Raw genomic sequence first — 24,388 nt, forward strand, 5'->3', positions numbered from 1 at the left:
TGATTATTTAAGTGTCCCAAGACTTGGGGCAATGCTAAAACAGCAAAAACTTTTAACCAAAAAAGAAGGAAGCGATTACAGCAAGGGTATTTTCAGGGGGCATGACAATCCTTGCAAGCAATATCTGTCTTTTTTTGGAATCCGCCATCGCCAGCTCCTTCCCCTGTGCATCCACCCACTAACTCCACTGTACCAGCTCAAGTCAGGACACACACCAAAGGAATTTTTACTCACTATATTGTATTTTGTTATTTCAATGGTTTTATCTGGGGAAGCGGGGGGTTCGGAAGGCTAAATACCAAATAATTTGCGGTTGAGGTTTCAAATCAGAATACCGCAGTGTGTGGAGTTTGCATGTTCTCCCCTTGTCAGTGTGAGTTTACTCCAGGCACTCCGGTTTCCTCCTACATTCCAAAAACATCCATGACAGGTTAATTCTCCCTAGGTGTGACTGACAAGTGACTTGTCTGTCTCTGTGTGCCCTGTCAACCAGTTGAGGGTGTCCCCTGCCCAATGCCCGAAGACAGCAGGGATGGGCTCCACCACCCTTGTGACCCTACTGTGGATAAGCGGTGCAGATAATGGCTGGATGTACAGCCATTTCAATTTGCAATCCCCACATGAGAACGGATCAACAATGTAGTATCGCCGGGGTCTGTTACATACTTAAATGTAGAGGTTTAAACATTCCACGTATATTACCTAAAAATGTGTAAGATAATGTTAGAAAACAGTTCTCCTGCAAAGTATTATATTTACAAAAACAGTTTTTTGGGGGATTAAACTTTTGTGCAAACCTTTATACAAACTTTCAACATTCCCTAGTAGTTATTTACTATATGAAGACCTAACCCTTGTCACGAACAAACGTCTCATTCGTGACGTCATAATCTATTCATAAGATGTTCTTCAGCAGAAGAGGTATGTCAAAAATATCATAAATTAAGGCTGTCTTTATAAATGCAACCATTTCATTCATTTTTGTCAGAATATCCTGCATAAACTCAACGTAGCCTTAAATGAGGCCTATTTTTTTCAGCGGGAGTAGTTCATGTTAAGGGCAATACCGCCCCCTGCTGTCCGTTTTTAGTTTAAAGTAAGCAGGCTCGAGGAAACTTTTACAAAGTAATTTTAATAACTGTAGGTACTTTAGACAGTATCTCTGTACAATATTCATAAAAAACAAACAAATACAAAGTCACAGGAGCACACCTTTTTATAGCCGCAACCATTTGATGATATAAAAGTTTTTCTTGCCCACTCGGAGGAGCGTGAGTCCGTTGGCCAGGATGTGAAACTTGGGAAGCAAAACCTGCTCGGGGTTTTCGGTCCGCTTGTGGTTGATCCAAACCGCCCCCTCAGAAACCATACGATACCTGGGCAAACAAGAAATCATTTAATTATTTTGTCATGTTTTGGTGTTGACTGTGGCCGACATCTTCAAAGCTCCATTTTTACAAACTATATAAACTGTATACTAATATATATATATATATATATATATAAAATTACAAATGTTATAAATCAAGGATGGCGATGGGCTCCAAAAATAAAACCTCATTTTATTGGCAATTATTCTTTAGTTTTCAAAAATAAAAATGGCATTTTTTTTCCCCCCAATCCTTTCAGTATATATAAAAACTCATTCCTGCAACTGTCTTGAATGATTGCCATTTTCATCACCGCTTATCCTCAGTAGGGTCGCGGGGGTGCTGGAGCCCGTCCCAGCTATCTCCGGCCAGTGAGCAGGGGACACCCTGAACTGGTTTGCCAGCCAGGCGCAGGGCACAAAGAGACAGTCAATTCACTCACTCATTCACACTTAGGGACAATTCGGACTGGCCAATTAACCTGACATGCATGTTTTTGGAATGAAGGAGTCCCCAGAGGAACCCACACAAGCGCGGGTAGAACATGCAAACTCCGCACAGGAAGGCTGGTAGCTGGATTTAATCCCATGACATCAGAACTGTTCCGCAGACGCGCTAACAATTCAGCTGCCTTGCCGTCCTGATTACATTTAGATTTTTTAATAGTTTTAAATGATGTAACTTGTAAAATTATAATATAGATTTTCTACCGATAATATAAGGAAACCAATAAATGAATTATCACTTTTTATACATTTTAATGACTTTATTTTTAGAAATTAAGTATATATATATATATATATATATATATATATTTTTTTTTAAATTGTAACCATTCTGAACAAATGCTATTTCATCTTAAGTTAATAAAATATGTATTAAAATATTTTTAATTATTTAAATTTAAATACATCTATTTTTTGCCATTATTCTGAATCAGAGAAGATTACACCCGACCAACCAGAGTCACAGATATATAAACCTGAACCCACCATAACCTGACGGATTAACTTGATTTGATAACGGAGCCCAGAACAAACTTAACGCTTTATTCACCGCCAAAGTAAACACAAAGCTTAGCTCCTTGCGTACTTAAGCGAAAAACTATGTGTTTCGGCTGAACTACGGAGCTCGGGGTTTATTTGGGGCCGAGTCAAATCATGTGGGCACTGCAAGCGCAGTGCCTCAATGAACAATTTTGCGCAGGAGTGTGCATCTAGGCGACGAAAACGAAAAGTGAAACGAAAGTGAAACTGAACAAACCGAAAAGGAAATCAAATTATGCAGATTACAAGCTCCAAATAGTGAAACATTTGGCCAAAAAGTAGAGAGAAAGTCTGTAAAGCTTGTAAGCTATTAGCAAGAAGCGAAAATGACGTCAGATGTGAGGGAGGTGGAAAGAGGAATCCGTACGTCTTTTATCCCAACACCGAGGATGAAAATGTTTTTGGATTAAGTGATCTGGAGTTAAACTTGGTAAGCATATTCTTCATCTAAGTGGTTACTTGAGTAAAATTAAATGCACGCTGTGTAGATCCTACATGAAGGGAAAAAAGGAAGAAAAAAAAAAACAAACTGCGAGAGAGAAGCCCGGCTGGCCCGACTTAATGATTGACATTATAAGCCTGAACTTGGCCAGAATCTATATATTAAGAATCAAGTCTTCTATTAGAGCTTGCTCTGTGTCTCGTACCCCTTGGGTCCCTCCGGGATGGCGCAGGCTCGACGGCAGGCGTCGATGACGGTAGTTCCCGGCTCCAGCAGCATCTCGTGGAAGGGGGCCTCGCGGAAAAGCTCCTGCAGCTCAGAGTCGCTCATCTCCTCCAGCGCTTGCACGCTGCTGTGGTAAAGCGTCTCCGTGCATCTGAAACAAAACAACAACTAGACTGTCGTTTTGGGCTCAAATTAAAGGACACATATCCTGTGATCGAGGAAATGGCTCTTCTGATAGGAGCAGTGTCTGAAATAACTCTTGCCTGGACGCCCGGGCTGTGCATCTTTTACGTCGGAGGTACAATTTTCAAAACGTCTCTGCCCGGGTTGCTGACAACTTTTTCAAGAAAAAAACAAAATCTTTCGTTTTTATTTTTTTCAAATCAAACGTTTGGCTTTATTGCGATTTCGGAATCTTCGTTCGGTTTGGATATTTCGGAAGTTCGGTTCCTTTGGCAATTTGCATACCCTGCAGCCAATGAGAAGCCTGCATCGAATAACTTGGTGCTCCCAGACTTTGTTGAGCGTTGTAAGGTCGCGCATTTGCATATCATTTTCCAAAATAATTAAAAAAAATTAAATAAAAATAAAAATGGATAAGTGGTTAGGAATCAAGCCAAAACCTCAGCCCCAGACTATTCAAAAGAAGCTAACAAAATGTATGACGCTACAAAACGTAAACATACATTAAAATCATCGTGGAAAAAGGAGTTCACGTGGCTTGTAGCAGATGACTCAACGCAAACATTGCATGAATGAAGATGAGTTAACACAGGTACATACTGATGGCAGATGGAAAACAGCCATGTCATATACATTTAACAGATGTTATAAGGAGATTTATAATAAACTTAATTTTAAAGTGTTGTTCTGTTATATATTCTGATTATCAATCCTTAAAACTTTGCAACAATGTTTTTTTTTGGTGATTAGTCGACTTCTTGTGTTTTAGGTTGTGAAAAATAGGGCAGGCAACTTTATGGCTGGGCAGGCAACTTTTCAGAGTTGTCTGCCCCGGTGTCCGGTAACTTTTTGTCATGAGTTTCAGACACTGCCTATGGCAATGCATAGCTAACGCATTCCAAACCCCCGTTACCCCAGATGAAAGCATAACATTTCCAAAGTAGTATACAGTAAGCGCTACTTATGTGTAATCTACATATAGGGCTGCAGCAACAAATCGATAAAATAGATTTCAATCGATTATTAAAAGTGTTGACAACAAATTTGATCACAATAAAGTTGCTGGGCAGGCAACTCTTTAGAGTTGTCTGCTCTCGTGTCCGGTAACTTTTTGTCATGAGTTTTAGACACTGATAGGAGTCATGATTTTCACCAGGAATAAAGTTGGGGATAGTTGATTTAAAAAAAACAAAAAAAAAAACCATTGATGATTCCGACCTCTTGGCGCTCTCCAGGCCTTCGTTCCCATGAACCAGCTTGGTCACCTCCGCCGCCAGCCGTTTATGCGCTAGCCGTTTAGCAGGATCGGCCCTCTGCTGCTCCATCAGGCTCTCCACTTCGGCCAATGGTAGGAAGGTGAACAGTTTCAGGTGCCTTCAAGAAAACAAGGAAACTTCCACGTCAGTCAAGAAAAATATTCATTCTCAGCTACTGGTGACACAAAAGATTGCGCGCATTAAGAAAGGTCCGAGACAAAAATGGAGTCAAACAGAGTAAAAAGCATCATGCCAAGTCAAATTTGTAGTAAAAGATGGGGAGAATACTTTACCTAGCAAAATAACAAGTATTATCATTATTTTCTAAGAAATTTAAATCTGAATTGTTTACTTTCTACCCATTTTCATTTAATTTAAGTGCAGTGTTTTATGGGCACTGGGTTATAATATTTTCCCCACCAATCAAGATCAGCAATGTGCCCACAAACATACAAAACTCACACTTTGCTGCGTTTGTGCGTATTTAGTTACATATTTAGGATGCCTGTCTGATATTGATCGACATCTCTTAAAGTGACAGGGTTGTAACTAATAGACGAATGTGACCATTAATCAAAAAAGAAAGAGGCGATTACAGCAAGACCATTTTCAGGAGGCATGACAATCCTTGCAAGTAAGTATGCGTTTCTTTATGGAATCCGCCGTCGCCAGCTCCTTCCCCTTGTGCATCCACCCACTAACTCCACTGTACCAGCTCAAGTCAGGTCACATACCAAAGGAATTTTTACTTAATATATTGTATTTTGTTATTTTGATGGTTTTATCTGAGGGTGGTTGGCGACGATCCTGTGGACAGGTTCGGGTTACTTGAAAAATGTGATCCGATACCGTTTCTAGTTACCTGTTCGAAAAATAAATCAATAAGCATGGTTCGAGAGTTTTTAAAACTTTTCCAATACCTTTTGAAATCACATTTTATATCCGTTTCTTTATGGAATCCGCCGTCGCCAGCTCCTTCCCCATGTGCATCCACCCACTAACTCCACTGTACCAGCTCAAGTCAAGTCACACACCAAAGGTAAGTTATTTCTATTTCAACCAACGTGCCATGAAAACGTGTCCGGAAAATATTCATTCTCATCTAATAGTGACAACAAATAGAACATTGCGTTTGATGCTTGGTCCCAACTGCACTAAGAAAAAATGGGGAAAATACTTTAACGAGTAAAATAACAAGTATTAATAATACTTGTTAAGAAATCTAAGTACGACCTTCTACCTATTTTCATTCATGACATGTTTGGGTGTCTTATTTTACTCCAATAAATATATTAATAAGCCATTTGAAGAAAAGAAAAAAAAAAAAAATAATTTTAACTATTTTTCATTTTATTAGAAAAACAATACATGACTAAAAGTAGGGGAAAAAATAAAGGAAAAATAATGCATATTTTAAGTTGTATTTTTGTTTTTTTGAGGTAGAAATAAATTTAAAGTAAAATAGGCAAATGAGTTCTCAAAATGATGTAAGTTATATGCTCATGTGGTAGTCTGGGTAACTAATTTTGGGTAGATGATGATGTTGGAGTTTAGACACAAATAATAAATGAAAAGATGAATAAACCCTCTTTCTACTTGAAGATATTTTTTTTCACATGATTTTTAGTTTCAAAGTAAATGACACACACACAGCGGTACATTATTTTGTTAATTCTACAACCAACAATTTATTGGGCCCAAATTAAAGGACACATATCCTGTGATTTTGAGGCCTTTCTTAATAATTATGTATTAAATTTTATGCAATGGCTTTTTCTATAAAATGCGTTATTTAAGACATGCTGCAGAAGTCAATGGAAGGAGACAAAGAGGAAGGCCGCGATTGACAAGGATTGATGGTGTTATGAGTGCACTGCAGGAAAGAGGTCTCAATATAATGGAAGCTAGAGCCCTTTTTGGTGATAGGAAAGAGTGGAGAGGTGTTGTGAAAGGATAGTGGGGTGTTTGGATGCGTTCCAAGGGATGGGCAGGGCACCTGTATGATGCGGCAGGGGTAAACCAGCGAAAGCTGGTGGGCCTTGCTGTTGAACAGAAGAGTGTGTTGTGTCACCCTGACCCGAGTGACATGGCCGCTTTCTCGTGTTTCGTTTCATCTGGAGGGACGAAAGCATGACCGACTTGGGTGCCGAGGTGCTTAACTTGTTTGGGTGTTTGGGCATTCGGGTTTTTTTGTGCTACTTTTTCCCGTTTTTTATAACTTTTCTTTGTTTGTCTTGCTGTTGGTCATCTTTCGAGGGATATGACCAAAATAGATGGATGGATGGATAGATAGAGTAACGCTATGCAAATAAATCAAATTAATATGATGAATTTGTGCTAAAAAACATTATATTGGCAGCTATTTTTGCAAATTTTATATGTATATTTTTTCTCTCCAAGTTTGAAAAATGTAATTTAATTTTGCACATTTTACAACCTGCAACGTATTACACTCAAATTAAAGGGCTCGCATCCTGTTATTCCGTGGTATCAGGCGATCTTACTGTTCCACAGCAGCGTCGGGTTTCCGGAGAAGAAACTGGTAGAGCTCGAAGGGAGACGTCCTGTCGCGATTGAGCCACATGGCATTGCCCGCGGTCTTGCCCAGTTTGTCGCCCGTCGAACTGGTAACCAGCGGGAGGGTGAGGCCGTAAACTTCCTCGCCGCTCACTCTGGGATGACAAAAAAGACATTGTAATTTTCCCCGCCCGTTCTAATTTTTTTATGGTTAATGGCATAAATCCAGGGTATTAGATTGCAGGTCAAATAATGGATTGTATTTTCATAAAACCAGTTTCTATGTTGTTCATTATGTCAACTATTCCTCAGATCTAAACTTTGAAACCCTACCTGAACTTATTAAGTATACAAATCGATTTGTAGCTGCACCTTTTTCCATTGTGGCTTGGATTTAAATATGGCGGCAAGTCATGTGACCGTTGAAAGCATCCATTACATTTTGTATCCCCACTTTTATTCCAGTTAATAGGGACCCAAACCCACTGCGATAGGCAACGTTCTTCCAAATAGCACACTCCCATTTTTAAAACGTTCTCTCTTGGCCCCTGCTTGCAGCAAAAGTCGACCGGGGATAATGGATCGTGGCCACACGGGTGCTGCCAAGTAAAGAACGGAAAAATAGAGACATTGCTCATGACAAAAATTTGCTCTCTCGGGTGCTCTCTCAGCAATTCTCAACTAGAGATAATGATAATGCACTGCAGACAAAACTTGTGCAGTTCATTTCAGGAGGGGCTGCAAGGGCCCCCTTCAGTGCCCTGAACTGAAATAGATAATGCGCTCTGCTAGCCCCTTTTCTCAGCAATAATGGGTAACAGCCACAATTGTGCATTTATCTTTAGGCGGAATGGAATGGCCCTCTTCCAGACAAAGGTGCGTTTTGCCAGGCTCATCTCCCAGCAATATAGAATTGAGGATAATGGATCTGGTCTGCACGAGTACACCTCATTTAGGGCAAAGTAATGGTAAAGAGAGCCACCAAGCTCGACAAAAGTGACATCTACCAGTCAATGCACACAGCATAATGCGAGCAGGGATAATGGATGGCGATCGCACAAGTTCAGTTCACTATTTGATTGCAACAACAACAGAAAAAAAGAGACTCCATGTAAGACAAAAGTGCGCCCGAACAAACCCACTCTTGCAGCAATATGTGATCTGGGACAATGGATCGCGGCCAGAACCACGAATTTAATGTTAGGGTGGCCAGAATAGCACGCTTCACAACAAAAGTGCACTCTGCCCATACCTGCTTGCAGCGATATGGGACAGGGAATAGATAAATGCGGCTGCACGGGTCACATTCATTTTAGGGTAAGATATAATAAACAGCAAAAAAAGCTGCTAATCCTGAAAGAAGTGCACTCTGCAATTCCCCACTCACAGAAATTGACAATTGGGGATAATAGATTGCACCTGCACGAAAGCAGTTCCCTTTGGACAGATTTGTAGGACCCCCCATTCACAGAATTAAGTCTAGTCATATTTATTTGTATAGCCCTCAATCACAAAGTCTGAAAGGGCTGCGCAGACCACTATTACAATAGGCGATGAGATAACGAATCACGGTCTTACAAGTACAGATCTAAAATAAAAGCTAGCAGGCCGAACTATAATGTTCTCTGTCGGCACCCACTTAAAGCAATAAGCAATCAAGGATAATGGATCGCCGCAGCACGAGTACACTTCACTTTTTTGGGCGGCCACAAAAAGGCACAAAATGAGCTTCAGGCCAGGCAAAAAATGTACACAGCTCCCACAAATATGTGATTGGGGATAAAGAATCACAATTTATTTTTTGAGGCCGCGACGCACTAAGAGCAAATGTTTACGGACTATACATTAACTGGTTGAGTCGACTTGATATTTACGTTTGCCGATATTCACTTGTGAATGAAGTCGTGTCCGGACATGAGGTTCCCCAGCTGGTCGGTGCCCCCCAGTTGGATCCTGCATCCGTAGACCTGGTTCAGGTGGTAGAAGTCGTACGCCTGAAAGGCCTGGTAGGTGAACTCGGTCAGGCTCATCCCTTCCGGGCTCTTCAGCCTGGACTGGACGCTGTGGCGGCTCAGCATGGTCCCCATTCGAAAATGCCTCCCGACCTCCGACAAGAACCGAACCACGTTCCAGTCTTTGTACCAGCCAAGATTGTTGAGCACCGTCACGCTTCCGGGCGCTTTGGAGCCGTCGTGGAAGTGCAGCTCGTGGTTGGCTACGATCCTGCGGACAGTTTTGGGTTACTTGAAAAGTGTGAACTGATACCGTTTCGAGTTACCTGTTCAAAAAATGGAATCAATAACCATGGTTCCTTCAGCTTAAGGCTAGTTCGAGACTTTTTAAGACTTCCCAAAAGAATCCCACAATTGCAAAAAAAAAAAAAAAAAAGGCTCAGGAGGTAGAGCGCTCGTCTTGGGATCAAGGGATCCCAGTTCGAATCCCGGCTCGTCCGTGTTACATGTCGAAGTGTCCTTGGGTAAGACACTGAACCCCTAATACCCCAATAAGCAGGTTAAGCCTTACATGGCTGCAAGGCCGCTATTGGGAAATGTGGAGCACATTGTAAAGCGCTTTGGGAAGTCACTGACTTGAAAAGCGCTATATAAAAAAATGAAGAAATGCAGAGATTTGTCTGAAACAAGTGTCTTTGATGCAAGAGGCAAAAAGTCACACACAAAAGCTCACCAAGGTGGTTGGCACAATCTACGTGTTGTGCCAATCAGACGGTTTTTTTTGGTGTTGTTGACCGTGATCACTTAATAAAGTTGCCATCTTGCTGTGTTTATTGAGATGTAAATACCCATGAGCGTTTTCTTTCAATCGGCTGCTATAAACTGACATGAATTCCACCGCCCTGCCTTAAAGTTGGGGGTGCGTCATTTGAGGTGTCTTTAAAAAGTTGAAAGTAGAATATTTTTTCAATTAAGTATGATAAAAATGCCCAACTTAGGTCAAAGAGACTTTATTTTATTTTTTTCCCGCTGCGCCTTTATGCTTTTATCTTACTTTTATCAGTTCTGTTCGTGACAAATTAGGAAGCAGGAAATGGGGGAGAGAAGCAAGAGGTGGGGAGATTTCACGCTCGTGCTAGGTGTTTTCTGTCAGTGTAGCATGAAAATGGTGAAAGTAAAAAAAGAACCATTTCAAAAAAAGTCCAACCGCCAAACCAAACCCCCCAAAAATGAAAAAAAGTTACGTTTATTTGAGTATGTCTACGAAATGCTCAAATGACAAGCAGTTTGACAGAGGCTGCAATGACAATTTAAGCCAGAAGCTGGCGTCAGCAAGTAGAAAATGATCAAAATCCGGACAGCACGTTTAACAATGCGAGCCCAGCTTGGCTGCATTACACTTATTTATAAAACACAGAAAGGGGTCGACAGATAAATAAACCAAAATAAAATTGTATACCTTCTAAGTAATACTTATTTTACTGTAGATAGCTGTAATTTTTCAAACCTTTACCATCGGGCTGATGGTTCAGATCCCTCAAAACCCGAAGGAACAGACTGAGGAATCATTTCTTCCCAAAAGCTATCAACACACTGAACAGCAGTCTTGACTGAGCAATGCCCTGGTTCTAGGTGCAATACCCGGTTATGAAAGCAATACCCCGTTTATAAGTGCAACACCCCGGTTATGAGTGCAAGACTTATAACATTGGTAAAACGGCGGGGCCCTCTGTTGGCTGCGGCTGCATCAGCTCGCTACAACGGGTCAGGTGTATCGACATTTCGTTCTTACAAAGAATGACAATACAAAGGAAATTATTATTATTATTAATACCCCGGTTATGAGTGCAATACTCCGATTCTAAGTGCAATACTCTGGTTGTGTATAGTTTTTATTTTCGATGTCAACACTATATAGTAGAGGTGATTACTTTATTATTTATGAGGCTTTATAGAGTATATTTTGCCAACTGGAGCCTAGCAACACAATAAGAAAGGTGATCCTGAATGTGAAAACCTCGATTTTCTGTAACAGAACACAACCACCGTTCTTTGAGTACTAATGACGCAACACCTCTACACGTATTCCGTTCCAACCCAAGCCTACCTGTGGATACTGTCGCGGATGCCGCGTGTGTTCTCCTCAGCGGCGTCTTCGGAGAGCGGCTCCCGCTCGCTCGTCTTGCCGCTGGGGTCGCCGATTTGCGCGGTGGCCCCGCCGAGTACGGCGATCACGTTATGGCCGGCGCTGCGGAAGTGGAGGAGGCCGATGAGGGCGAGCAGGTTTCCCACGTGGAGGCTGTCGGCGGTGGGGTCGAAGCCGCAGTAGATGGTCTGAGCGCCGGATTGAAGCAGGCGGGGGAGGCGGTCGTAAGCCGCGTCGTCCGGGAACGATTCCTTGACGAGTCCGCGTTTGTTGAGGACGTAAAGGAGGCCATTGTAAACGGGAACCGAATTGTGAAATTTGCCTTTCTGCAACAGGTTTGTAGTTAGACGAAAACATGATTTATGCCGTATTACATAGCGGCAGGCTCGGGCTATGGACGCCGCCATGTTGACCGGAATAGTGAGAAGAAGCTAAGATGGTTATTAATATGTTTGTTTGGGGATCGAGGGCCCCCTAAAGGAGCAAGAACGCAACTGCATATACTTTACTGTAAACAAGGAAACTTGCATTTGGTGCAAAAAATACAGGACTTTTATTTGTATAAATAAATGAATGACCTTTAGTGTTATTACACACGGATAACGAAATTAGAGGGATTCTCCTTTCAGTGCAAGTTAAACAAACGAAAAAGCAAGCGTGTGCAAAAGGATAAAAACAATTGAAACGATGTATTAGATAGATAGATACTTTATTCATCCCCGCAGGGAAATTCACATATCCAGCAGCATCCCTTCGCTGAGAACAATACAATAATAAAGCAAAAGGAATATATTATACAAATACCCAATGTGACGTGCTAATACCCACTGTAGAGTATTTAAATGGTGCTACATAAAATACACACTGCAATAAAAGTACGGTAATATGCAATGTATGGGGTGTGGTTTAATGTGGGCCTTTACTCCGCCGGGTGAAGTTAAAGAGCCTCATGGCATGAGGAAGAAAAGATCTCTTCAGTCTGTCCGTGGTATAAGACAGTGACAGCAGTCTGTTGCTGAAGCTGCTCTTCTGTCTGGAGATAATGCTATGGCGTGGATGTGATTACTTATTACTTATACAAGATACAATTGTGTATATTCATGATGGATCAGTAAAATCAGTGTTTATTTAGAGGTAATAATTTATAATATACTTCGCGAAAAGATAATTGTTCTTGTAAAAAAACATAATTTTTAATTATAAAAATGAGTTTGTGGCTATAATCGTAATATTATGTACACGGAAAATGAAAAAAGTGTATATTAAAACGTTTGTATCAGTAGCATCAGCTTTGTCTTTTTACCACGCTACTAGTCCATTTTACTCAGATTATCACACATTTTAGTCATATATTGTTTAAGCTTTGCGAAAATTGCGCTATGATCCTCGGTTGATATTATTCAAGTTAATCTTAGTTCGCTCTCTAGTGGAATAAAATAGAATGCAGCGTTTGTTTTAGTTTGAATCGATTCCACGTTTAACTGTGACAAATTGTGCATTTTTCTGTTTAAAACATCGTGTTTATTTTTAAAGGGTTTTGAAAGGGATTAACAAATACAAAATAATAGTAAATGGAGCTACACGATAATTTTATTGAGTCATAAAAACTGAAGTACACTCAAATGAATTTTAAATATCTTTATTTCTGAAATCCATTCAATATCATCTTACAGTATCATTTAAATGCGAGCTACACATTCTTCATTCACATTTAGCTTTTTGTGTATCAAGCCACAACACGTCCTCGTTTTGTTTCCACAAAAAAAGCAGACTTAAACATTTTAGTCATATTTTCAGGATCTGGCACACCATTTCCCCTCTAGAGGGCGCCAACCTAGGGGAGTGGCTGGAGAGCGCCACAGAAAAATGCTGTTGGATTCTGATACATATTATTCCGATCATCACTGAGACCCTCAGCTTTGAGGAAGGAAAAAGAACATCGGAGGTTGTGTGAATCAGTATTGTTGTTGCGTTATAAGGCTACAAATGACATCCAAGTGTTGGGAAATAAACAACAGTACAGTACATCCATGTTTCCTGAGTTTGAGAATGGAAAGCAGAGTTTCCTTGGTGCATTATAAATCCTTTTAGACAAAAATAAAAACATTTTAAAGCTGTTATTGTTCTGGTACTGCATTTGACTAGCTAAAACTACAACATTATTCTCGGTCTGGTAGCATTGCGGAAGCCCAACAATGCCAAAATGCAGGTAACAAAAAAACCAACACTTTAAAATAAATTTTAGCTTGAATAGGTCGATGAATTTTGAAGATACGGCATCTTTTTTTGAATAACCATACTGTAATCCCTCATTTTTTTGCTGTTAAAGGGGATCAGAACCGCCCCTCATTTTAACGTGCACTTTGCCACTCCTTGCAGAAATAGTTGAATTTGGATAATGGATCACAGGCACATAGGTTCAGTTCATTTTAGCCAGAAATAACAACAAAAAAAAAAAATCGATGCCACGCATGACACAATATTGCTTTCACAGCCCTCGCTTTCAGCAATTGTTGACTAGGGATACTGGATCGTAGCCAAAACAGTGTAGTACAGTTTAGGAGAGCCACAATAGCAAACTTCAGTGCAATGAAGGGGGCCAGACCGGTGCATATCCCCTGACAAAATTGTTGTTGCCAGTCCCCGCTCACAGTAATAGTCAACTGGGGGTAATAGATCCTGGATGAATGGGTTCTGTTCGTTATAAACAGAGAGCGCGAAAAACAGCCGCCACACATGACACAAATTCTTGGCTCCTCGCAGTCCCCCAAACGGGCCAGAACTTCACGCATCCCGACTAAAGTGATTTTCCTGCCCCTCCTCGGAACTGTATGGGTTTGGGGATAATGGGTCATGGCTGCACGGGTCCAGTTCATTTTAGGCGGAAATATAGTTACGGGAAAAGAGAGCCGCCAGTCCCCAAAATAATGCACTCTGCTGGCCCTCGCTTGCAGAAATATGCCATTATGGATAATAAATGGTGGCCGAACGAGTGCAGTTCACTTCTTGGTAGATAAAAACCGCAAAAAAGAGCCGCCGGGCCTGACACAAATGCGCTCCGCTCGTAGCAATATGCAAATCGGGGATAACAGATAGCGGGATGTCATTCAATCCCCGATTCACAGAGGCCTCAAAGCACAAAGTCGAGAGGGACTACAGTATTAGATATTTATTATTTTCCTGTTTTTATTTACTGCATTTTGGCCCATTTGGGCTTCCATATACGACTGGTTGAGTCACATGTGTATTCTCAAACGTGTGCATGTCACTAAAATGTTGGACTTTTTTGCACACAAGGTAAGGCACAGTTTTGGAATACAAGTCACACATTTTTTTAGAGATTGTACACAGGTGGCATATGTAAAACAGACCTTTCGGAGGTTATGAAGCAATAGAAATATGAAATACTATCTATTTGTGGTACAACACTGAATTCAATCAGTCACTGCTATCATAGTTTTACTTCTATCACAGTGAATGAAAGTATCCCCAAAAACTCCAGAAAAAACACAGAAATGTATATATTTTTCCTTTTGAATATCAACCTTAAAAAAGAGAGAAAACGATAGCGCTGTAACCATATTTGGGCATTAATTTAAAGTTTTTCTACTTTTTACCCAGGAGGTTGGGTTAAAATGAACACAAGCAATGGATCATTTCATGCTTTACCCAAATTGGGTTACATTTGACCCAACATTTTTTTCATTACCCAGAGAGTCAGATAAAGTTAATTTAATGAATTGCTCGGTCCATGCTTGACCCAGATTGGGTTATATTTGACCCAAAAGTTTTTTATGATCATAAAACCCTAGGTGGTGGGTCAGATGAACCCAAGTATTGTATTGGTCCAAGCTTGACCTAAATTGGGTTATATTTGACCCAACTTTTTTCTCATTACCCAGAAAGGCAGATAGAGTTGATCTAATAAATGGCTTGCTCCATGCTTGACCCAGATTGGGTTATATTTGACCCAGTTGTTTTCTCATAAACCAGGAGGTTAGTTCAAATAACCCCAAGTAATGGATCTGCCCATGCAAAATTGGGATATATTATACCCAACTGTTTTTCACAGCCTAAGAGGATGAGTCAAATGAACCCAACTACTCGATCAGTCCATGCTTGACCCAAATTGTGTTGTACTTGACGAAGCTGTTTTCTTATAACCCAGGAAGTTGGGTCAAATGAATCCAAGCAATGGATTGGTCCAAGCTTGACCCAAATTGGGTTATATCTGACCCTAGTGTTTTTTTCCGTCTCCTACCAGTTAAGGATGTTTGGTCAAATCAACCCAAGAAATGGATTGTTCCAGGCTTGACCCAAAATTGGTTATATTTGAGCTAGCTGTTCAGGTCAAATGAACCCAAGTAATGGATTTATCAATAATTGACCCAAATTAATTTATATTTCACCCAAATATTTTTAGCGCATACGCAAGCATATTTGGGCGTTTTTATTTTGACAACCCAAATAAAATGAACCCAGCTCGGGCTCAACCCAAATTGGGTTACATGTGACCCAACTGTTTTTGTAGGTGAATAACCTCACCGAAGCCCTGTGTAGCAGCAGGTATTGACACAAATACAACAATGCTAGAGATAAAAGGAGCGACGAACACAAATAACGCAATTTGCTAGTACGCTGCAAGAAATAATGTGCTTCTACTGCTTAGAGTGGCTTTTTTCTTTTGTATAAAATCCTGGGTTATTATACCCCCAAATAAACACACTGCATTTGTCATTACTGCAATCATTGGTTAGCGACAACGCTCATGATTCCGCTGATAATCGTCACGTGACCTGAGTGGAGATGGTGTGATGATTATTTAACGTTAGATGATGAATAGTAAGAAAAACACGGTTGTCGTTTTAGTGGCTCTCAATCTAAAAATAAAATAAAATCGGAATGTCCCTAAAGGGAATTCATGGCTGTTTCTTCCCCGACATGATTAAAAATATAATGAACATACACCTTGTACAAATTAACACTGTGGCATTTAAACGTATTTAGACACACACATCCAGTACAGTTCCTCTATTTCATATTTCCAAAGTCAAATCTTTAGCACACACAAAAGAACCAAATTGGCTTCAAATTTTTACCTTTTTTTCTAAATACACGTTAAGTATCTACAACAAATTCCCTTTTGTTGTTTTTAAGAACAGAATTGAAAAAAACACAGTAGACCTGCGGGTTACAGCGTAGCTAGCTTATTGTGTTTTCACGTCACAATGTATAATGCGAAGTATAATACGATGCCTTTTTGACCCCTTGTTACGGTAGTTTACCTATGATATTACACAAAATGCTAATTATTTTCTCCAAAGATGAATGTCTGCTATGGGTCGATGTCATAATAGATGCTATCCTGCTATTGGTTTGCATCACGGTATCAAAAAGATGCCGAAATGCTATTGGCTGAACTACCTCCCACAATGCCTTTCTCTCCCTTTGTTCAAAATCTCGTGTAAGAAGCTTAAATTAGTTTAGCTATGGATCCAAAAACTTGAAGGGACGCTAAAGAGAGAAGCAAAAACATGAAAATCATGGATATAAAGGTTGTAATTATCCAGGAATACGTAGTAGGCATACCATAACCAATCAACGATCTTGACGGATTAAAATAATGGTAATAAAGCAAAAAAATCTTCTAAGGGCATAACTTTACTGGCCAAATGAAGGTTTAATTTAAACTGCCTTCTCCCTCCCCCCTTCATCCACCCGTTGCTCAACCGTACCAGCTCAAGACACATCCTACCAAATGCAAATCAAATTGGAATTTTCCTTTATATGTATATTTATTTATATAGTTATCTAATTGTTTTTGTTAATTGTTTGAAATATAAGCAGTACCTACATTGTTATTGATTAAACATTATATACAATTTTACTGTTTTTACCAGGGGTACTGGAAGTTCTGATTGTATTAGTTAATACCTTATAACGTCGTAACCCGGGGGTCTACTGTCCATCAAAAAGATTTATTCTAATAATCAGATTTTAACTAAACTTCACTGGTGTCGGGCGCGACTCCAAGATTTCAAACATTTAATCCGCTCGACCTGAAGAGTGGGATGACATCAGATTAGAATTTTTCCGACAGATTAAGCAGATGGACGGCTGCCAAATTGTTATTCCCAAGTCTGCTAAAGTAGCGCTGAATGCTAACCCGACACGGTTCATTATTTAGACCAAAAATAAATAAATCATTAAACGGTTGCCATTGTGCTTTGTCACGAATATACCGGCCTGCTGAAGAATTCAGCGGAAAAATAATGTTTTCCTTTTGTGTGTTAGTTCAGTATCTATTTAAACAAAAATGAAACAAAGAAAATGGTTCGTTGTACATTCAGTGGCTAGAGAAAATCTCCACACTCTTCTTGACGTGACAATTTTTTTCTGATATGGATATGAAGATATTTAAAAAAAAAAACATACAATATTTATAAGGATAATCATAATATGTATACGTACACTTCCTAGTCCTTTTCCTATCCTATTGACTACATTAAAAAAGGCAGTATGGCACTATATCAGTTATCTTTTAAATTTAATTTTCAATTTTTTTTTTATCTACTTTATGGATAATCGTCCTTATTTTAAGATATATATTTTTTTTTAATTAGTGAAATAAAAAAGTGGCACGCAAGCTTATTTCATGATTTTTTTCTACTGCATTTTATTTCACCAAATAAAAAAGTAATACCTACATTGGGCAAAATATGTGGTATTCTTTTCTTATTTTATGTTTTTATTCGACATAAAAAAACAAGAAATGATAGTTTAAAAAAAGACTCAATTGACCTATAAGTATTTTTCTTATATTGTTTGAAAAAAAATATTTAAAATGTCATAAAACAAGACATTTATAAAGGAAATAAAGGGAATCACCTGCCAACACAATATATTTTTATGATAAATTATTTGCTGTTTTTATTTATAAGCATATCATAAATTTGTCATTATATTTCACTGTATTTTTATTTTGTTCCCCTGGTGCTTTTGTTCATTTTATATATGAAAATACTTATCCTACTAAAAATTTAGCATTCTTTTTGTAGTAAAAAACAAAACAAAGATAATACTTGAAATTGATTAATCGAGTTATTTTTTCCCACATTTTTTTACGTAAAATATTTCAATTGTGTGCTATATTTTTTTGCTGATTTTAAGTACTTTTTTATTTTACGTGAAAAACTAAAATTTAAAAACAAACTTTATGAAAGTATTTTTTTCTAACCTTATTAGAAAAAAATAAAAATGTATTAAAATTGATAATAATTTATACATAAAATGAAGAAAAATTCTTAACACAAGATAAGTTTTTTTGCGAATAAAATAAGAATTTATCATAATATTATATACTTATTAATTTACAATAGTTATTTGACAGTATTTTTACTTGCTTTTCTCTGGTATTTTTGTTCATTTTATGTATAAATGTCCTTGTTTTATATATACATACCATTCTTTTTACGGTGAAATATACAAGTAATACTTAAAATCAGCTGAATTCATTTTTTTTAAATGACAATTAGATTTTGTTTTTCATGTCAAATAAAAAACAAACCAATAGGGCAAAATTGTGTAACATATTAAGCGAATTTAAGTACTATTTTTTATTTTACATGAAAAGTAAGCTCTTAAATCTTGAAATTACAATCAACCTTTTTCTAAGTGTTATTTTTCTTGATAAAACAAGTTAAAGATATAAACAGTTCATACGCGCCATGACAGGGAAATTTGAACTTACTAAATAAGGAAAAAATTTAAACTTGACTTTTGCAACATAGAAGCCAAAAAAAAGTCAGGAAAAGCCTCCAAAGCCTGATCAGACTTCTCTTTACAGCCGGTTTCTCAGATGGGGTGTGGATTTGTGCAACCAAAAACTTCAATCATTCTAGAAAAGAGGAATTTTCTTTTTTTCTTCTTCTCCACGACAGGTCTTTTCGGTAGGGGTGTGCAGACTTTTTCTAGCCACCTGACACAAATCAGAAATGCGTTACACGAGACAAAAAAAATCTGATTTTTTTTACTGCTTGTGGCTGCCAGCACGCAAGCCATTTGAAGGATTATGGCTTTTAGATGATCAGATTTCTATATATCTTATATATATTTACAAGTATAAAATCTACATTCTGCTTGAGTGACAGGTCACTCTTCCTCATTTTGGGGCGTGTTCAGTGTTTTGTCTTTGTTTATTCGCCACAATGGAGTGCAGCACGGTTGAAGACCCCCCAGGATCCCCCGAGCCTGAGAAGTGGCGTTCCCACCCAGGAGCGCGGTAAAGTACTGATGAAAACCATTGAGACCAGTCCGCACATTCTGATGACATCAGCAGGGTGCGATGCAAGGGACATCATAATAATACATGATTTATGGGTGAATGTGATGCTGGTTGGAGAAAAATGTGATTCTACTTAGTATAGAGATCAGAATCTGGGGAAAAGGCTGTTGAAGGGGAAAAAAAAGGTTATTTTAGGAAAACATCCATCCATCCATCATCTGCACTGCTTATCCTTGGTAGGGTTGCGGGGGTGCAGGAGCCCATCCCAGCTATTTCCCGGCAGTGAGCAGGGGACACCCTGAACTGGTTGCCAGCCAGGCGCAGGGCACACAGGGACAGACAACTCACTTGCTCACTCATTCACACCTTGGGACAATTTGGACCGGGCAATTAGCCGGACATGCATGTTTTTGGAATGTGGGAGGAAACCGGAGTGCCCGGAGGAAACCCACAAAAGCACGGGGAGAACATGCAAACTCCACACAGGAGGGTTTGATCCCATGACCTCAGAACTGTGAGGCACATGCACTAACTACTGCGCTGCATATAAATGTAAATTAGAGGCATAAAGGGTTAAAATTTGAGTAGAGAAAATTACAATTTTAAAGAGAAAAGACAATTAACGTGTTTTAGTAGTAGCTTATATTTGTGTTTGGGATAATGAACCCAAATTTTATCAATATTATTAGGGTAAAAAGGTTAAGGAAAAAAAAAAGTAATATTCATAATATTCCATTGGAAACATTATTTTGTTGGAGAAAAATAAAATTGGGCGCTCAAGAAACAAAATTTTAAATGGTTTATTTTTCTTTGGGATAATAATTCCACATTAATATTAATACCAATCATTAATAGTAGGATAAATCGATTTTTAGAAGAAAAATAATGTTTAATTGGGAAAATGTATTTGTTGGAGTAAAACTTCTTATTTTAAGAAAACAAAAAACAAAAATAAAGTATTTTAGTCATTTTTTTTTATGTCTTTGGGATAAAATACCCAGATTCCATCAGGAATGGTTCTATAAAATGTTTCAGGTGAAAAAAAATAGCAGGAAAAAATATATCCGTTGATGTAAAATGTTTTCTTACATGAAAAATACTAAAATATGCGATTAAGTGGTAAAAATATCATATTTTCATAGAATAATTGTAATTTCAAAGAGAATTATTTTAATATTTACATGATTTAAGCGTAAAACGTAATACTAATTAGAGAAAAACAATTTTTTCATCTAAGGGGCCGGTCACACAGCCGTTTGCGGCTGAATCACGGCTAAAATTTTGCGTTTTTTTTTTTGCCCGTGGTTGCCCGCGATGGAAAATGCGCAAAATTGGCCAACCCGCTGTTCATCGGTGGTATGCCCGCAAAACAGACGCCGGCGACTGTTCCGCTTCCTCATCGCGTCATTTCTGCGTCATTTTCTCGTGTGGACCACGGGTATAAAAGCTCCTGAGCCGGTGTTGTGCCCAAATCCGACTCCTACGCAACACAACCACCCCCCACCCCCTCGCGTGAACGCGCATTCTGCTGCGATCGCTTTTGACTTTTTCATCCGCGTTAACAAACGCATTTTGTAGAATACGATCGCACTTTATTGTTTAAATAAACGCGTTATATAGACCAGGATCTCCCAATTGTTACAATTAGCTCGCTTTATTGTTTTAATAAGCGTTTTATATAGAATACGATCGCTTTTGTTGGAAGCGCAGCAGAATGCGCATTCACGCGAGTGGGGGGATTTTATATACGGTGTGCATTACCGTTCGATTACGTTCACAACAAAAACAAAGACAGAATGGTTTAAGTTGTATTACATTCCCAACAAATGCAAGACGAAGTGGTTTTGGTTATATGTTCGCCATTACATTCCCTAAAAGTGATATAAAAGTGAGATAAAACGAGGTAAAAGTGGTTGTAGTAGCGAGGGGATGCAAATCTCGGCAGGGATGCATTTCTCGGATAACACCGGGCTGTAGAAATCATAATCGCTCAAGACACAGTACCGTGAAGATCAAGATTTCAAGCTATGGCATCATTTTTATTTTATTATCTTGAAAAGAAATGTCAAGAAATAAAATCGATTAAGACGAGGTCACTACGCTGACGGGGATCCATGTTCACCCCCTTGACATCTCGAGCACAACTGACGTGTGCTCGGCAAATCGCGCTGTGTATACGCGGAGAAAGGCGTTTGACTGTCAAACTAATTTCACGTAATAACACCGCGATACAGGCGCAGAACATGCTATTACCATGCTCCACCCACGATTACCCGCTGAAATTTCCTGTCCTACCCATGTGTAACCACGCCCTGGCCGCGGCCAGAGCACGGCGTTCCGAGTCATTTCCGCGTCATTACCTCGTGTTGACCACGTGTGCGGCACGCGGATTAACACGTGCTCAAACTATTGAGCAGCTCAAAACTTTTTCGCGCGGCCAACCGCGTGTGAATTTCCGACCGCGAGTAAAGCACTGCTGTATCTCGTCTATATGGCGGTCTTTAAACGTCCAACAGCGCCCAACAGCGTCTGCTTCACGGCCAGAAATTTCTGGCCGTGGTTCAGCCTCGGTTCGCTCGTGAAAGGCAGTGTACCCGCGCTCTGAAGAATTGAGCAGCGCAAAACTTTTTCGCGCTGCCACCCGCGCGCGAATTTCCGACCGCGTGTTAAGCACTGCTGTATCTCGTCTGTATGGCGATCTCAACGCGTCCAATAGCGTCCGCCTCACAGGCAGAAATTTCTGGCCGTGATTCAGCCGCAAATGTCTGTGTGACCGGCCCCTAAGGGGGAATTGTAATAATTTGAGATGAAAATATTTGTATTGAAGAAAATTATAAAAATATACAGAACATAACGGTTTGAAAAAACAATCTTATTTTAGGAAAACATATACATATAATTTGAGGCCCAAAATGTTAATATTTACTAAAATAAATACTTTTTTAATAGAAGAAATGTGAAATCATATTCACAATATGAAAGAAATTCATCATTTTAAGTGAAAAACGTTTTTGTGTGGAAATAAAAGATAATTTTGAGAGTGAGTTCTGAAAAATGATAATTTACGTGATGGGGGGGAATTGGGGCTGGGTGACTTCCCGATAAAGTTGTAAATTAACAGCCGGCTGAAATTGCACAAAATTTCCCAAGATTCGCCAAAAGCGAACTTAGCAACCAGTGGGAGAAGTTTGGTCCAACTCTCGCAGCATTGACAGTCTCAAAGCGGTTCCGATACAGACTTGGCAGAACCTTGAGTGCAACATCTCCATCCCTGGTGGGAACGTGGCTCAATATTAGCTTGCATTAAGCGCTCCTCGATGAAACCGAGCATCTGGGGGCCACAAAAAGTGCATGGCGGAGGGCAATGGGAGGGTTTCTCAATACATGTCTCTGTAGATCTCCTGCAGAAGCGGGTGCAGGGACGTGTCCTCAGTCTTCTTGATCTCCTGCACCAGCTGAGCGTGTTCGGTCACCAGCTGCCGCAAGTCGGCTAGCTTCTGCAGAAGTTTGGGGAAGAGGAAGGTGTCGTCAGGGTGGTTGGCCAGAAGGTGGAGCTGCAACACTCGCACGATGCTCTCCTGCATTCGTTCTATGTGGCCTACGTTTACCAGGCCAGGACGGTCTGCAAAAGGGGACAATATTAGTGCAGTGCTGAAATGAAATAACTGTACACACCCCAAATAAATATAACAAATGAGAGTCTTAACGCTGAAACAAATTGTTACTTTTCTAGACTAGAGAAACACAAAATGTAATGTACATATTTAAATGTTTTATACACCTTTGGAAAATCATTGCTGCCATATACTCAATACACGTGTGACTTTTAGCAGTGCTGGGCACCTTACTTGAAAAAGTAATGTTATATTTACTCACTACTTCTTCCAAAAGGTAACTAAGTTAGTATCTGACTAACTCTATCGTAATAGTAACTAGTTACGTGGTAAAGTAACTATATCCGTTACTTTAAAAAGAAGTTGTATGTCAAAGAATTTGAAATTTTCTGAGCAAATACAAAATACCGCGGTGACGTCTTTGATCAGAGTTTCCTTGAACAGACGGGAATCCCGACTAATTTTAGAGAACCGTTTATTTCGTCTTGGATCACTAAAAGGTCCCAAACGGCTCTTCAGGTGTTTTTTGTTACCAGCATTACCAATTATTATGTAACATAATCCACAAAATGACTTGAAAAGAGGGGAAAAAAGAAAAAAGATAAAAATGGGGAATTTAAAAAAAAAAATGCAATTAAAGGAAAATGAAAGATAAAAGAAAAAGGAATAAACTTTACATTTTTATATAAACACATTAACGCTACAAAACACGGGAAATAATATTTAAATATTTATTAATCTACGAAATAAAAGATAAAATACAAAACAATTGTAACCTTTTTCATGCTTAACAAATTTAAAGTCAACAACATGCAATCCCCCGAAAAATGCATATTGACCAAAGGTGAGGAAAAGGGCATCTCGGAACGAACCAGCTTTGATTGGTGGGGAGCAGGCCTTTGTTTGCTTCCAAGAACCGGGTCATAGAGATGTTTGTTCGCAAACGACAAAATTCGGGTGCTGTCAAATATAAAGGTCGCGTTTTTTTTGCAAATGAGCCCTCATTTGCCGTTTCTTTCGGCGCATTATTATATTCGTATATCTAACTATGTTTAAGTCTCTATTTTGAATGATCCGAAAAGACGTGACGTAAAGAACTCTGAGGAGAGTGGAAAAGGTAATTAGTTCGATTGCCACGTTACTCATGGCATGAGTGTAACGGCATTATTCCCAACACTGCATATGAGAGACCTCTACATTGATATTAACGTATCAGAATTTGTATAATATTTTGTGTTTATTAGACATACATAGATAGATATTATGCAAACAACCTTGTACTATTTTCTTCCATTCGCATGTTTTAGATTTTGGTGTCCTTTAAGCCTGTCTCCAAGCACTGCGTTGTAAATA

At 39.2% G+C, this 24,388-nt stretch overlaps 2 protein-coding genes across 3 annotated transcripts in view; both read right to left on the bottom strand.

Annotated features, from left to right (window-relative positions):
* Window positions 1-1,113: 1,113 nt before the first annotated feature.
* On the bottom strand, window positions 1,114-11,580 carry yars2 (tyrosyl-tRNA synthetase 2, mitochondrial). The gene is made up of 6 exons (XM_088340628.1): window positions 11,099-11,580; window positions 8,930-9,262; window positions 7,027-7,194; window positions 4,485-4,640; window positions 3,064-3,234; window positions 1,114-1,376 (listed from the first exon to the last, which is right to left on the bottom strand). The coding sequence occupies exons 1-6, from the start codon at window positions 11,542-11,544 to the stop codon at window positions 1,217-1,219; spliced, it is 1,434 nt and encodes a 477-aa protein (XP_088196754.1). The 5' UTR covers window positions 11,545-11,580; the 3' UTR covers window positions 1,114-1,216.
* Window positions 11,581-22,298: 10,718 nt separating this feature from the next.
* The window catches only part of pparab (peroxisome proliferator-activated receptor alpha b), a 52,401-nt gene continuing 50,311 nt past the window's right edge, over window positions 22,299-24,388 (bottom strand). The window contains exon 7 of one of the 2 annotated variants that reach the window (XM_088340631.1): window positions 22,299-23,043. In XM_088340631.1, coding sequence (XP_088196757.1) covers window positions 22,799-23,043 — 245 coding nt within the window. In that variant the 3' untranslated portion in view covers window positions 22,299-22,798. The remainder of the gene's footprint in view (window positions 23,044-24,388) is intronic. The other variant, XM_088340630.1, reaches the window with a different exon arrangement.

This window comes from Urocampus carinirostris, chromosome 7 (assembly GCF_059441175.1).
Source record: "Urocampus carinirostris isolate Australia breed hairy pipefish chromosome 7, RoL_Ucar_1.0, whole genome shotgun sequence".
Classification (NCBI taxonomy): Eukaryota; Metazoa; Chordata; class Actinopteri; order Syngnathiformes; family Syngnathidae; genus Urocampus; species Urocampus carinirostris.